This window comes from Suillus plorans, assembly GCF_016647745.1.
Source record: "Suillus plorans strain S12 chromosome Unknown HD556scaffold_144, whole genome shotgun sequence".
Classification (NCBI taxonomy): domain Eukaryota; kingdom Fungi; phylum Basidiomycota; class Agaricomycetes; order Boletales; family Suillaceae; genus Suillus; species Suillus plorans.
This window is the reverse complement of record NW_024537528.1, coordinates 7,468-22,028: the sequence shown is the minus strand read 5'-3', so window position 1 is coordinate 22,028 and position 14,561 is coordinate 7,468. Positions and strand designations below refer to the sequence as shown.

General features: G+C 44.8%; 2 protein-coding genes across 2 annotated transcripts; both read right to left on the bottom strand.

The window, feature by feature from the left end:
- On the bottom strand, positions 1 to 647 carry HD556DRAFT_1451751 (uncharacterized protein; the record flags this gene model as incomplete). Its single annotated transcript, XM_041308021.1, has 2 exons — positions 1 to 174; positions 225 to 647. The coding sequence occupies 2 exons, from the start codon at positions 645 to 647 to the stop codon at positions 1 to 3; spliced, it is 597 nt and encodes a 198-aa protein (XP_041151949.1).
- Positions 648 to 2,727: 2,080 nt separating this feature from the next.
- HD556DRAFT_1451750 (uncharacterized protein) lies at positions 2,728 to 6,955 on the bottom strand (the record flags this gene model as incomplete). The annotated part of the gene is made up of 5 exons (XM_041308020.1): positions 2,728 to 3,270; positions 4,413 to 5,471; positions 6,050 to 6,445; positions 6,496 to 6,615; positions 6,668 to 6,955. The coding sequence occupies 5 exons, from the start codon at positions 6,953 to 6,955 to the stop codon at positions 2,728 to 2,730; spliced, it is 2,406 nt and encodes an 801-aa protein (XP_041151948.1).
- Positions 6,956 to 14,561: the final 7,606 nt, after the last annotated feature.

Here is a 14,561-nt window from a genome sequence, read left to right as displayed (position 1 = left end):
CTAGGTATAACGATAGTGATGTGGTCGCGAATCAACAACTTTGAAGTAGTAATCGTCGTCCTCTAAGAGGTTCTCTGGTATCCCTTTACAAGATCCTTCTGGATATTCTGCTGCCAGTGAATCTAACACTGCTTGAAGGTCTCCTTGCACTGTCTGGGGGTATACTGGCTCCAGCTGGGAACTTGTGAGAATTGCAAAAAGTACCAAATTTGACCAACTTTTACCATAGAGCAATGATAGAAATGTGTAATCTTGAGCTGAAGTTGCTGATATGCACATTTAAGGCGCCAGTGGAATGGGAGTTGAAAATAGTGAAGAGGCATAGTAAGGGTGATTGGAGGAATTGGACCATCAGACCTGTCCTTCTGGACTCGTATATCCACACATCCTCCCTGTACTCCTAATATCTTGTCAACTACTCCGGTATAGTGGTACATGAGCTGTACTTGGTCTTCTAACACCAAAATGTCCTTGAGCTGAATTGGTCGACTGGAATGGGACTGAATGTAAGTTGGTATCCAGTGATTCTGACTGAGCAGTGTTCCTGGGTATTCCTGGATAGCGCAAGTAGCATGAGTGAGAGGGAGTGTCATATTGCTAGCGGTACTGAATTGTGGAGTTGGATTGATTGGAGATACCGCTGTCATAGATGAAAGACTTATAAAGGCTTAGGATAGGGTTTGAAAGGAAAATAGGGTAGTCCTATTGGAATTAAGTTGCTGATGGTTGATTTGAAAAATTGTGTCGATGTAATCGGTGTTATGCTTGCATATTGTTTACGAAATAATGATGTCATTAATAGTGTCCTTATGATGTTCCTGAATTTTTGAATGTATTGGATGTCATTCAAATAGTGTTTTTCAGGTCCAAAATTTTGCATTTTGATTTGATGTAGACTTGACAAGTGCCGCTATTACATTTTGACAGTTGACTTGGCGATTTGTGAAATGACAATGTCGTTTTGACGCTTCACATAAAGGCTGGTAGAATTCAAGGAGTTGAATTGGCGCCTAAGTCATTTAAAATATTTTGACATAGCTTAAATGGTATCTCCTCCTTTGGAATATTCAGGTTCATTGAATTGGAACCGTCGATGAAATGCTTTAATTGAATAGATTGAACAGGCTAAATGTATTATCCTGTATCCCTGAAAGAATTTCATTAAGACTTAATAATTTTGTGAGACTTATAGGAGCTTCCACTATAAAGTCCCACACAAATAATATGTCTTTGGCTCTAATAGCCCCTTCAAATGCATACAAACAATTGTAGGTAATGTTGTCATGAAATAAATCAAGTCTTGAGCTTAGTACGTCATACAGCAAAGAACAACAAACAAACATGAATCGCAGGGAACAATGAACTGATACTAAGGGATGCATAACACACGAAACAAAACACTACTAATGTAAGTTCTGATAGGACAAGAACCTATAGTAGCAAACAAGAAACATCAACAAGCAGGATCAAGTAAACAATGATGGACAATACATTTGCAAACAGCGAGTCCAAACAAGAACACATTGATGCACTGATGGCCAAGACGAGGATGAGCGATGTGCATTATCTTGATAAACAAACGCAAATGTTAGACTTTCTGTTAACCAACCCAAAATAGGGTTACTTGCCAAGAATTGGGAGCCCCGGACCATTGAATACTAATACACTCAAACACAAACAGACAGACAAAAAGACTTGTGTGAAAACGACTGATACGCTCGATGACGAGGACCATGCATGCTAAACGATGATTGGGGAATGCATCTCATGAAGAGAGCGAGTTGAAAAATTATGCGTTCGAGACGCTGTCATAATGCTGTGGGTTGTTAAGACCGTGCACAAAGGGTAGGACTGATTCCAAGGGGCTTGGCTTCAGCTCGTGCGCTGTGCCCCTTACCCAAGTATGTGCCCTTAACTTCAGAATGAAGTCTGGAGAAAGTCCAGTGAAGTCCGAAGGACTTCCAGAGAAGCGTGGGAAACTTCAGAAGGACTTTCCGGACAAGTGCAAGAAACTTCCGGATGAGTGCGGGAAACTTCCGGAGGAACTTCCAGAAATTACGATGGAGTTTCGTCCTGACAGGGATATGTGTAATGGCTACTCAGGACGAGTCCTGAGTAGAAGGAAACAGAGGAAAGGCTGCAAGGACAAAGTCCGAAGCAGAATAGGTCCGGAGGACCGTGGGAAAGTTCCGGAGGAACTCCCGGAAACTCGGAGGAATAGAGGATCGGAGCTCTGGCCTAGGGAATTCCTCCCTAGGCCTGAGATGGATAATGACCAAGTCAGAGGACTAGAACTGTTACGAGGACTTAGGGTGAAGGCTAGTGCGAGGACTAATATGTGTGATATTCAGACTGAGGAAGTATAGAGACTTTACAGGGTTTATATACTACAAAGGACATAATGGAGAATCAGTCAGTGCAGTGCGAGGCTATGTGAGGCTATGGATGGAGCATATAGAAACGTCTAACACTAGTCTATCGGAAAATAGTAAATGAAGACGGAAATGAGAACATAGTAAAATAAAGGCGGAAGTGAAATGAGGTACGGAAAATGAGTATAGTCTAACTTGAGAAGGAACGTACAAAGGGAAAAGGCAGAGAAGATAGACGCAGGTCGGATCCGGATGTTCGGAAGTCTGGAGACAGGTGATTACCATAAGGGGATGGGCGCTGATTTAAGGTTTGAGTTCGGACATGACAGATAGGTGGGATCCAGAGATGTGGATGTCAAATCAGATGTCTGGACATCGGATCCAGGAATTGGGCAAATAGAGAAGCTGAAGGTCTGGAGACATGGATAGGGGATCCAGATGTGTGGATGAGGCATGGGAACATCGTCAGATGTAGGTCCGGAATACGGGATATGACAGGGTCCTTGTATGTTCTAGCAGGACCGGGTTGAAACATCACAAAGTCTTGATGATGCTTGCGTTCATGGAGTGCCAGGATGCTCCCAAGACTTGAGTGAGGCTTGATATTAGTGCAAAAGAGGTTATCGAGGAGAAGTTCTTGCAAAAGGATGTGTACTACATCCTCGTCTGGCACTGTCAGCTGTAGGATGTGGTCAATAATGTTAGAAGTATGTTCATAGCCATAGAAGCGAAAGTAGCCTGCTGCCGATCGTAGATAGGCAGATTCTTGACGAGTAACAAAAGGGTTACAAAAAGGTGATGTCTGCAGAAGGAACGCAGCACAATTGACCCAAGCGGGCAGCACTTTGTCATCTTCAATGAGGATGAGACACATGTCGGTCTCGTTACAGTCTTTAGACTGTTCTGGGGTTAGTGTTGCATGGACCGCTGAGAGAAGGTCAAGATGGATGCAACAAAGGTTTCACCACTCATAGTATCGATTTTCGAGGCGACTCTGTCCTCGTACGACAGCGCCTGGATAGTTAGGCTTATTGTAGTGATAGATTGTAGGTGGGTGAGCGGCTAAGAACTTGGCCTGCTCCGGGCCAACTTTGCATGAGTTATGAGCACCAAGCTCAGAACAAATAAGTGCTGCTGTAAGGTTCAGAGTGTGAATGGAAGTAGGACGAAAGAGACCATTAAATGGAAGGGTGATCCGATAGTCCCGATGTAGAGACTAATATCTCTGTGGGCTTGCAGGGATCTTAGTTCCCATTCTCCAAATCACTTCCTAATATAGCGCGACTCATATCTCACCCAGCGCACTCAAGCGCTTCGTCGCTCGTCCTCCATCCATCCATTTCATGTCCGTTCGGTTCATCGGTGCGTATTCCCAGCTTATTTCCATTTATTCTGACATATCTCCGGCGCTTATGGCCATATTTCATATGTTTTCCGTCATGAACCCTTACATTACATATTATCTCGTATCCGCTTCGCTTCTCGGTTTGCTTTAGCGCTTGACAGCGCTTAACATTACTTAGTATATATACTCGCGCCTAAACTGTATAATGACTATCTTTCTGCCCGCACATCATTGGACTCTAAGTCTAAGTTCTCCCTCATATCTCTTAAGTATCTAAGTAACAAATACGAGTGCCGCCGCCGTACATTACTAGAAACTCTGCCTATTAGTTTTCTGACTCATTAAAAAATCGCTGCGCTCCACCACCCGCACACGCGCACCGCTTCCGCTCAGCGCGCGCTTCCATTATAAGTCACGCATCATCGCTCATTGTCGCCCGCCATTGCTCATCAGCACTTCACGTCGCTTTCGCTCATCGTCGCGCGCCTTACCAGGCTTGACCAAGAGCCCGGTCCAGTGTTTCCCTCCACATATACACTTAGAGGAACCTTCTCAGTAGCAATCCCCTTGGGTCGACACATATCTCACTCATCGAGGACTACTTAAGCTATCTCATATCACTATATAACACCACTACCAATTCCTCTTCTACACTGGCCACAATGAACACCTCGAAAGGGTTCAGGAATGTTTACAGTGTATGTGGGAGGGTCAGCAACCATCGTGTTAGATAGAGGTTCAAATGACAGATAGGCGATGATGTCGGGCATAGTCGTGTATCCTACCATGAGATGATCGGCTGCAATGAGCACGTCGCCTAAAGGAAGGTGGGGGTCGCAGGTTGGCAAATGATAATTGAAAGACATGTCTTCCATAATTTTATCTTCGGGTGTGAGATAATCAGACAAGCTTGTTGAAGACGAGTCGTCGCTAGAGTCAAAGTCGTCGTCTGAACTGTTGATGAAATGATTGGCAATGGACATGGGTAATGTGGGAGCCGGCAGCATAACGAATTGGGACGAGAGGTCAGATGACAAATCATCAGACATAGTTGGCGAAGATGGTGGGTAGCATTCATAGGCCTCAATGTGCATGAAGAGCTGGGATGTCCCAGGGACTCTGAGATTTGTGGGCTGCTGCTGCTCTGAGAACGGTGTGGGAGCACGAGTTGGCGGAACCGGCGCGAATGGTATGTGGCCTGAGTCCATTGGGATGCTAGGGCGAGTGTCTGAGAATGCTTGGGGCTGGTCAGATGTGGGGAGAGAGTAGAGTCTAAATAGTGTACTGAAAACAAGTCTATTAACCGGGTCTCCAGCCTGCATGTGCCCAGTTGCGGGAATAAGGGTGACCTGTGCTGGAGAGGTAATCATGAGGGATTGAGAAGGAACTTGCAGGACCTGGAACGGACCAGGAGTAGATGGCTGAGGTTGCTGCAGAGATGGTGCTGCAGGTGCTTGCAGAAGGAGGGATTCTGAGCCAACCAGCTCAGTCTTGATATTGATTAAAGTTCCCTCTCCTAGGGAGAGGGGAGAAATAGGCCGCCTTCCAATGTGTGGGGGGGATGGCAGAGGCGTTGGAAGTCCAATGTTAGCAGTTGGCGAACTGGGGGAGAACTTACTGTCCTCATGGTTGGCAGAAGTGAGAGCTGCATGGTGCTGCGCGATGGCCCTGCCTAAGTCTGGAAATTCACACTCGAAAAAGGGAGGAGAGGTTGACACTAATAAATCAGAGGGGGCGATGAATTTCTGGTATTCCTGGACAAAGGGTCCAGGGCGGTTGTGCTGTCCAAAGGCAACCAAACAAGGTGACTTGATGTCACATGCATCTTTGGGAAGAATTGGACTTCCAAGTGCTCAACTCATAGGTGGATTGAAATTTGCATTCTTGAGCCTCTCAGCCCACAAATTCCAAAATGCTGGTATCTGGTTGGAAAACAACGCGCGACCTCACAACATTTATAGATACAGTCAGGAGCATCATTTGTTCCTCTCAGTATCATTGAACCTTCAGCGCTACACAATCATATGGTCCTGTGAATGAACTGCCGCCCGTGGCGCACCACTGCAAAGCACTCGTTTCTCTTCCAACCACTCGAGCCTCATCACCTCGTCCAATGAATAAAAAATAATTGCTCGGTTTTCATGTTTGGCTAAAAAGTTCGCGATGGCTAAGCACTCTTTACTGATTAGGTCTGTGTACTTATTGAGTAAAGAAATAGCACTTCCAACGTGCATGGAAGGCTGTGATTGCACCGGCAGCTGTGGTGGCGCTAACACAAGGTTCTTCTGCATCTCACGCATGACTTCAATGAGGCTTTTCATCATTTCAGTACCTCCTGCTGCACCAACAATGTGGCAGATGGCGGACGACTGCGCTTCTGGAAACTCACAATTGATGAAGGAGAAACCGCGCTGAATTTGCGCTTTCCACGGCTAATACTTGTCCATACCGAGTCGGTAGAACCTTCAGTGGAGGGAGAGAGAAATGTAGAGGGAGCAGGTACTTCAAGGGAGTCGGGATCTACCAATGATGGTGGCCCTTGAAGGGCATCATCTATTGCGGTGGGGATCAAAGGTGACATAGAGGTGGTAGAATCTTGAGGAGTTGTGTTGCTTGTGGCGGTGGGTCGGAAGACATGCGACCCTTTGGCCTTGCTTGGTACCAATTGTTCCATGGTCTCGAAGTGATCGAAGCCCTTCATCATGAAGGGCTTTGCATGAGGGTGTGTCTGAAAATAATGTCATAAAAGGGTGGCATGCAATCTATGATGATGTGTACCTTGGTAAATCGTGCCCATACATCATCTTTTCGATCCATAATACCCGCCCCATGCTCGTTACTCCACGTAAAACCTGATGTGCATTTTATTTCAACAACAGTGTGATACACTTTCTTGAGCTATAAAAACATGAGATGACATTGCTGACCAAAACATTCAATAGAAACATACCGCCATGAATTTATTCTTGCACACCACACCGGTCTTCTCTGCGCCCCTTTGATGTGGGTACTTGAGTTTGAGATCGACAGATGCTTGATTGAAAGTCGCCATCTTGAAGCCTCCATCACCTGATGAAGACAGGGCGAGCAGAAGGAAGTCGAGGAAGGTACTTTCCTCCGCCTTTGACCAGACTGCGGGAGCCTTGCGTGTCGTTCCAGAGCCAGCAGCCGAGGCCACATCAATGGCACCTCGAGATCGTAGGGAATGTGAAGAGCTGATACTAGATTTATCAGACATATCGGCAAGGTGATGGTGATGGTACAGATGTGGTCGGCTGATCCCGCTCATGTGTGAGCATCACATGCAGTTTTCAACCACGAATTCTGAATCCAGACTCGCTGTCCAGACTACACCTAATGACTTTGAAAAGGATGAGATTAAGATAAATCTCAGGAACAGTAACTGTTGACTGGCTTGATGCAGTGCTTGGGTACTTGAAGGTTGTTAATCTGTTAACTGGCTTGATGCAGTACTTAGGACACAGATGATAAGGATTGATGATCAATGGTGTAGCCGAATTGATAACTGGCTTGATGCAGTGCTACGATGCTACAAGAAGATGGTTGCAAAGATATGCAAAGATAAGATGAAGAATATGGATCATGACAATATGCAAAGGAATCAGGGTATTATCTTATAAACACTCCCTGTTCTCAAAATCAGAGGAGATCAAACTAAGCCTCTAACACAATTGAATCAACCGAAATATGTGGCTTCAAAACTAACTTCTCTGCTGCTCAGGTACTGCATGATGAGTATGACGCAGGTCAGAACAGAGTACACCCTCGTGATGTAGTCTTAAAATAGCCAAGCTCTTAATATTGTTGAGTAAAGTGCTAGTCTTATTTGTCGTCCTTCCTAATCGTTAAGAAATACGTGAATTCTCCCCACAGAAAATATATCCCGTTGAAGGTGAGGAATCTTGACTATAGGTGAAAACTATAAAAATCAATGGGGACTCTACAGCAAGACCTGGATATGAGAATACGACTCGACCCAAAGGACAGCTACTGAGAGAAGTTCCTCGCTAATAAAATGGAGGGAAACTCTGTCAACTAGGTGGGCACTTAGTAGGTGCGAGAAGGTAATGCGTGCGTAAGCGAGGCGAAGGTGCGCGAGAGGCGCGTGTGAGCGAGAGGTGTGATGGTAGCGCGCGCATAGGCTGAGGCACGCTTCAAGCGATAAGGGAAAGAGTCTTCAAGGAGATAGCAGAAGCACAGATGATAATTGATAAAGGAGTATAATCAGATTTCAAGTGCTGAGGTGGAATATACACTTTGCAGTATACTGAGATAAGGGGGAAAGTCAAAACTCGTCCTAAAGAACCTTCCCTCTTTTTAAGAAGGGGAATTGCGCCCGAGAATTACACTATGTGGTGCGTCTGAGCGCGGTACCGAGCCGGGTAACTATATCAACACTAAATATATTCTAAAGCTTAAGATAGGTGTTCCGCATGTAAGCACGGAAATCGGACTGATGATATGTTAATTCAATGAGACTGATAAGAATAATGCACCAGTAAATCAGCGAGGATGTAGGACAGATGGACGGACAGGAGCACGAAGACCTAGGGTGAGGTGCGTGAACGCATGCGCGAAGCGTGCAAGGCGCATGAGGCGCAAGTGCATGTAAGGCGCGCGCAAGACTGATCTTATGGATAAGAGCTGGAACATATGGGAGTTATGTGGGTAAAGGGGCGCATATTTGGCATTGAGACGCATGAGTCTCTACACCATGTCGTAAAGAGAATGACGAAACTACACTAGATGACTGATAACTGTGTACCAGCTAGCGTAATGTAAGGATTGGCTCAAGGTAGGCCTCAGAAGATCAGTATGTCATGAGAAATGATGATAAATGAATGGAGGGAATAAACTAATATTCACTCAGATGTTCACACAAATATAGGGTGAGAAACTTAGGAAGATACTCAAATCCTCCTTCCTTCTTAGAAGGGAATCTCTCAAGAAGGGGAATCTATTAGTCAGAGGGGAAACAGAGTCCCTTATGTACTACTCTAAATGTGGCTGTGTAACTTTCTAAATAAGGAAATATGACTCATAGCGACTCAGGCAGAAAATGACTCATAATGACTCAGTCATCAAAATGTTCCATGTTGACTTGTTCACTTCTCAAATATTCTCATCTACAAACTTTCTCCACTCAAATATCTGACTAATCCATTTCATGAGAAATGCTGAATAATCTGTTGTGGTATGTTTGGAACTGATCTTTGAACCAGATAAGTATTAATTTGAACAGTTAAGTTGTATTGTAAGGTCTTCAGGTCTGAAAATTACTCAAATAAAATCATAACGCGGTGTAAAAAGTTCATAGTAATTTCATAGAGCAAACATAAGGAACTTCAAAGCTAAAAGGTAGCCATGACCATGCACAAAACTGGTTTGGTGCATGTCAGCACATGAGGGGCACAGCTATACATATTAATCAAGCTTTTAATGGGCCGACAATGTATGTGCCCCTAAGAAATAATCAATAGAAGATAAACAAAGTGAAGACGCACCAGCGAAGTCGAACGGACATGGACAGCACATGGTACAGAGGATCAGAAGTGTAAACAGGCCTAGGAAGGAGACGGATGACCTTCGGATGACTCGGATGAGTGCACAGAACTCTTGGAAGGTAAGAGGAGTGCTGAGGAGTATAATGTGAGATACCTATGAGATTGGCAGGATATGTGCTCGACATGTTTTTCTATAAAAAATGGCTTGAATATTGAATCATAGACAGTATCTCAGACCCTTATCTTCATCAGGCTTAGCTGAGTTGTTGCCAGAGTCAAAATCTGTTTCTCTTTGAACTGTGCAGGTTTGAAACCTGCTAATGATAATATCTTTATCCTATGAAATCACACCTTGACATTTCCTAGTGAAGAGCTTTCTCAAAAACTCATCTTAAATGGTCTTGGCCATGTTATTGCCATAACAGATTCAAAATCTGAGAAATGCATTATTTGACTGATTAAAAACCTGTAGGCTATGATTGAAACATATTTTGAATCTATTGTGGCAATGATATGGAAAAGAGCATTTATGATGGGTTTTGAAGAAAACTATCTACGAGGAAATATCAGGGTTTAATTTCATAGAACAAAAATGTTGTTGTTGGCAGGTTTCGAATATGCACAGTTCAAGAGAAACAGATTTTGAATCTGGTGACAACTTGACCAAGACCAATGAAGATCAATGTCTGAGATGCTGTGTATGAGCTAACATTTAAGGCACATTCTCATAGAAAAATGTGATATTCAATAGGTTTTAAACCTGTCGCATTCCAATAGAAACAGATCTTGATTCTGTTGCAACAACCACTTGGCTAAAGATAACTTTAATCAGCTTGCAAGCAAACAGACCATGAGCATATTTCAAGGTGCATTTTTATAGAAAACAAATGTTGCAACTGGCAGGTTTCAAACCTGCACGGTCCAAGAGAAACAGATTTTAAATCTGGTGATCACTTGACAATTTCATCTTTGGTGGGTTTTGAACCCACGCAGACAGATTTAGATTCTGTCATATTAACTGCTTGGCTAAGAACAGTTAGATGCACCTCCAATGGACCCATTCACAAGTGAACCCTCAAGGCATATTTATCTGCATTTTGTCAGTTCTTTCAATAATATGGTCACCACAATTGATTCTTTTATTCTGCTCTTATCGCAAAAAACATCAGACTTCTCCTGGGCCTCTACTTCAAGACCTGTTTATCCAGCAATTGCTCAAAAAAAGCGCTGACGGCAGACCACCACGGTGGGCCAATGATGTTTGTGATGTTTTGGGATTAACAACCGGGTCACGAGTGACAACTGATAATGGAAGGATCACATATGGTTGAGCTCAAGGGTGATGTTATAAATTAATGTTAGAACTGACAAAATGCAGGATAAATATAACTTGAGGATTCACGTCTGAATGGATTCAATGGGAGTGCATCTAACTGGTCTTAGCCAAGCAGTTAATAAGACAGAATCCAAATCTGTATGTGACAGGTTCAAAACCTGTCAAAGATGAAATTACAAGTGATTATCGGAGTCAAAATCTGTTTCTCTTGGACTGTGCAGGTTTGAAACCTGCCAATGATCACATTTTTATTTTATGAAATCACATCCTGTTCCATACCAAGCACTGCATTTCTGTGTGCGCCCTACATACATACATTACACATCCATCTGTTGTCCAATCCAACACTGCTGGTATATTTTCATCATTTTATTTTTATGTCATGCTGAAGGATACTCCCAGCTACAGAACACAATGTATAGATGCAACAGAAGCATTCTCGCCACATTCTGCTGCAAAACTAGTACAAAGCGGTCACACCTAGGTTGCATTGAAAAAGATAAAACTGACACAAATGGCATCACTTTGGTGAATACTCCAAAATGTCTAACTGTCTCTATTTGCTTGCACTTGGGACTTAGGTCTCTGAGAATCTATACACTGCAAAATATTTTGCAAGCGGGTTTTGAACCTGCATGGTTTGAAAGAAACAGATTTTGACCCTGTTGCATCTACTTGGCTAAGACCAGTGATATGAAGCTCTCAGGAAAGTACACATGGGTCAATGTCAAGGTGTGTTCTAACGGGGAAAAAAACAAACATATATCAATCATGAGGAAATGTCAAGGTGTGATTTCATGGAATAAAAATGTTATCATTGGCAGGTTTTAAACCCGCACAGTCCAAGAGAAACAGATTTTGACTCTGGTGATCACTTGACAATTTCATCTTTGGCGGGTTTTGAACCCACACACACAGATTTAGATTCTGTTATATCAACTGTTTGGCTAAGACCAGTAAAATGCACTTCCAATGAACTCATTCAGAAGTGAATCCTCAAGGCACGTTCATCTGCATTTTGTCAGTTCTTTCAATAGCATGGTCACTGTTGATTCTTTTATCCTTGATGCAAACTTGGAATGATGAGTACAAGAGCAATTTAATTCTCTCCAAAGGTCTTGACTTTGTTGAAGAAGAAGAGCAGATTACACATCAAACTTTCAAGTTTGATCCTAATGACCTGGGGAATGAGGAAGAATACACATCTGTCAAGGCAAAGATTCAAGGCAAAGATTCAAAAGAGCCATCTGGCCACTATTTGCTTATGTATAAGATTGAGGTGCACTGTATTTGAGACCTGCTCTTCTCTCGCTTTTTGAAAGTGTTGTATTGCAGTCTGTTTTCAATTCATCTGTTCAGCTGAGGGAAAACATTGCAAGTGACTGAACCAGACACTTAGTCAAGCCTAGTTAGGTGCACAATGATGTGTGGAGCGCGGTTAAGCGGAAGTGCTACTATGCATTGGTGCATGCTAAGCAGATGTGAGGCACACATGCAAGGTGGTTGGAGCACAGCGACTCTAGATGAGTTGAAGGGGGACCTAATAGGGGCTAAAAAGTGTGTACCACAAGGGACTACTTCAAAGGTAAACCTATAGGGAGAGGTATACAGTATGAGGGAAGTAATGTAGTAGTAGTCCTAAGTATAGTCAACTTATACTGTCTAGTGCACAGGAAAGTGCAGGTTCTGGTTTGCACAGGAGTTAATTGTTGGACAAATGATGAACAAGGATAGGGAAACTGATAGTGCTCTATACTCCTTGATGCATATATAAAAATAGGCTCATTCCTGCCCAGCACGGTGTAGAGACTCGCGCCTCTCAATGCCGGACATATGGCCCCACGAACCACATATTCCTTACATATTCCAGCTCTTATCCGAAGGATCATTCATACGCGCTCCCGCGCGTGCGCCATATGTTTGCGCCTCGTTCGCGCGCCTCATATGCACTCGCGTGCTTCCGCGCGCGTCCGTGCGCCTCCCCTTAGGTCTTCTCGTGCCTACCCGTCCGTCCGTCTGTCCTATGTCCTCACTGATTTGCTGGTGCGTTATTCTTATCTCTTTCACTGAATTGATGTGCACTCGGTCCGATCCCCGCGCTTACATACAGAAAGTCTATCTTAGACTTTAGATTATATTTAGAGTTGATATGGTTACTCGGTTCGGTACCGCGCTCGGAAGCGCCGCATAGCGCTATCTCCCTTCTTAAATAGAGGGAAGTTCTTTTACTTTGGTTACTACTTTTCCCCCCATTTATCTCAGTATACTGCAAGTTGTATAGTGCACCTTAGTACTAGAAATCTGATTATACTTCTCCATCTGCTACAGCTCGCGCCTCTACTATACTTGAAACCACATCCCTTATCACTCATAAGTGCGCTCCCGCATACGCGCGCGCCTTCGTGCGCATTATCTTCTCGCGCCTGCCAGCGCCCGTCTAGTTGACAGAGTTTCCCTCCACCTTATTTGCGAGGAACTTCTCTCAGTAGCTGTCCTTTGGGTCGAGTTGTATTCTCGTATCCAGGTCTTGCTGTAGAGCCCCCTTACTTTAGTGTTTTCACCCACAGTCAAGATTCCTCACCTTCAACTGGAGCCCACCGCGAGGGACACTTCTGAGACAACTGGTCGGGTACTCAGACCCAACAGTCGTCGCAGAGCTAGAGAAGAAGCCATCGCCGCATTCGACAGAGCAATTGAATCAATTCTACCAGGACCCTTATTCCTTCAACCCGCGCGTGGTTGCTCGCGCAACATCTCAGAACCGCCACGACCAGATCTAGCGCTCTTAGCACGCGCGCCTAGACAGCCGATATCACCAGTCACGCCATCGCCGGAAGAATCTGTCAAAGAAGAGTCGTCCGACGACTTTGAAGCAATAGATAACCCAAGAAGCCAACTTCCCGGAGCGTTCCTCCATATGCCCAACCAACCTCCTTTTATTTCTTCTGACCTATCAGCGCTAAGCGCGCTGACCGAACTGACCGATTCTAGCGAAACCCTGCTTAACGCATTAGCATCCCCCGTGCGCGAGAACGCGCCTCCTACAGTGGGAATTCCGAACATCAAGCAAGAAGTGTTCGAAACCCTGCGCGCGCCGCCTTCAATTCCAGGCGGTATCGTTATAGCAAACCTTCCCTTCGCATACACGTGCCAAGTGCCAATCAGTCAGAAGACCTCCGCGCCTACTACATCCCAAACACCTACTATGTCCACCGCAAGAACCAGAATGCCCGTCCGTGGGACAACAGACGCGCCTAAATTTGATGGCACCGCGGACGACCTTGCTGACTTTATAGACCTATACGAGCAGCTCGCTGATAAAGTAGGTCTAAAAGGACTCGACCGCATCAAAGGCATCATTTGCTACCTTGAGCGCGATGATCGCGAATTATGGGGCGGAATGCCTGAGGCGCAAGTAAGCGATTACGACACCTTTTTAGACGAGGTCAAAGTAATGTATCCCGGATGGGATGGCAAAAGGCGCTACGCGCTTGCGGACCTACAAGCCATTGCGCACGAGTATGCTAACAAACCGATGCCTTCTTACCAGGAACTGAGCAGTTACCTGCGCGCATTCAAGAAGATCATGCAACCGCTTTTGGCAGAGGACCGTATCGGGAAAGCCGAGCGTGACCGCACATTCATGGAAGGTATTCCTAAGGACACTCAGGCGCAAATCCGCACGCGCCTCATGATCAAGTTCCCGGACCACTACCCGCAAGATCCATATCCGTTCATGAACGTTTTCGCAGCTGGACAGTTTGTACTACCAGCGAATGCGCCCGCACCAAGCGCAACGGCTAGCGCGCCTAAGGCGGCATCATTCACTAACCTGGTCACAGTTAACACGTCAATGGAATCGCCCGCGCAAGGAACAGTAACCAAGCGCGAATATAAGCGTGAGGCGTCTGCATTCAACGACTGCTCCTTTTGTGGCAGTCTTGAACATTATTACGCTCATTGCACGGAGAGACAAAGGTACA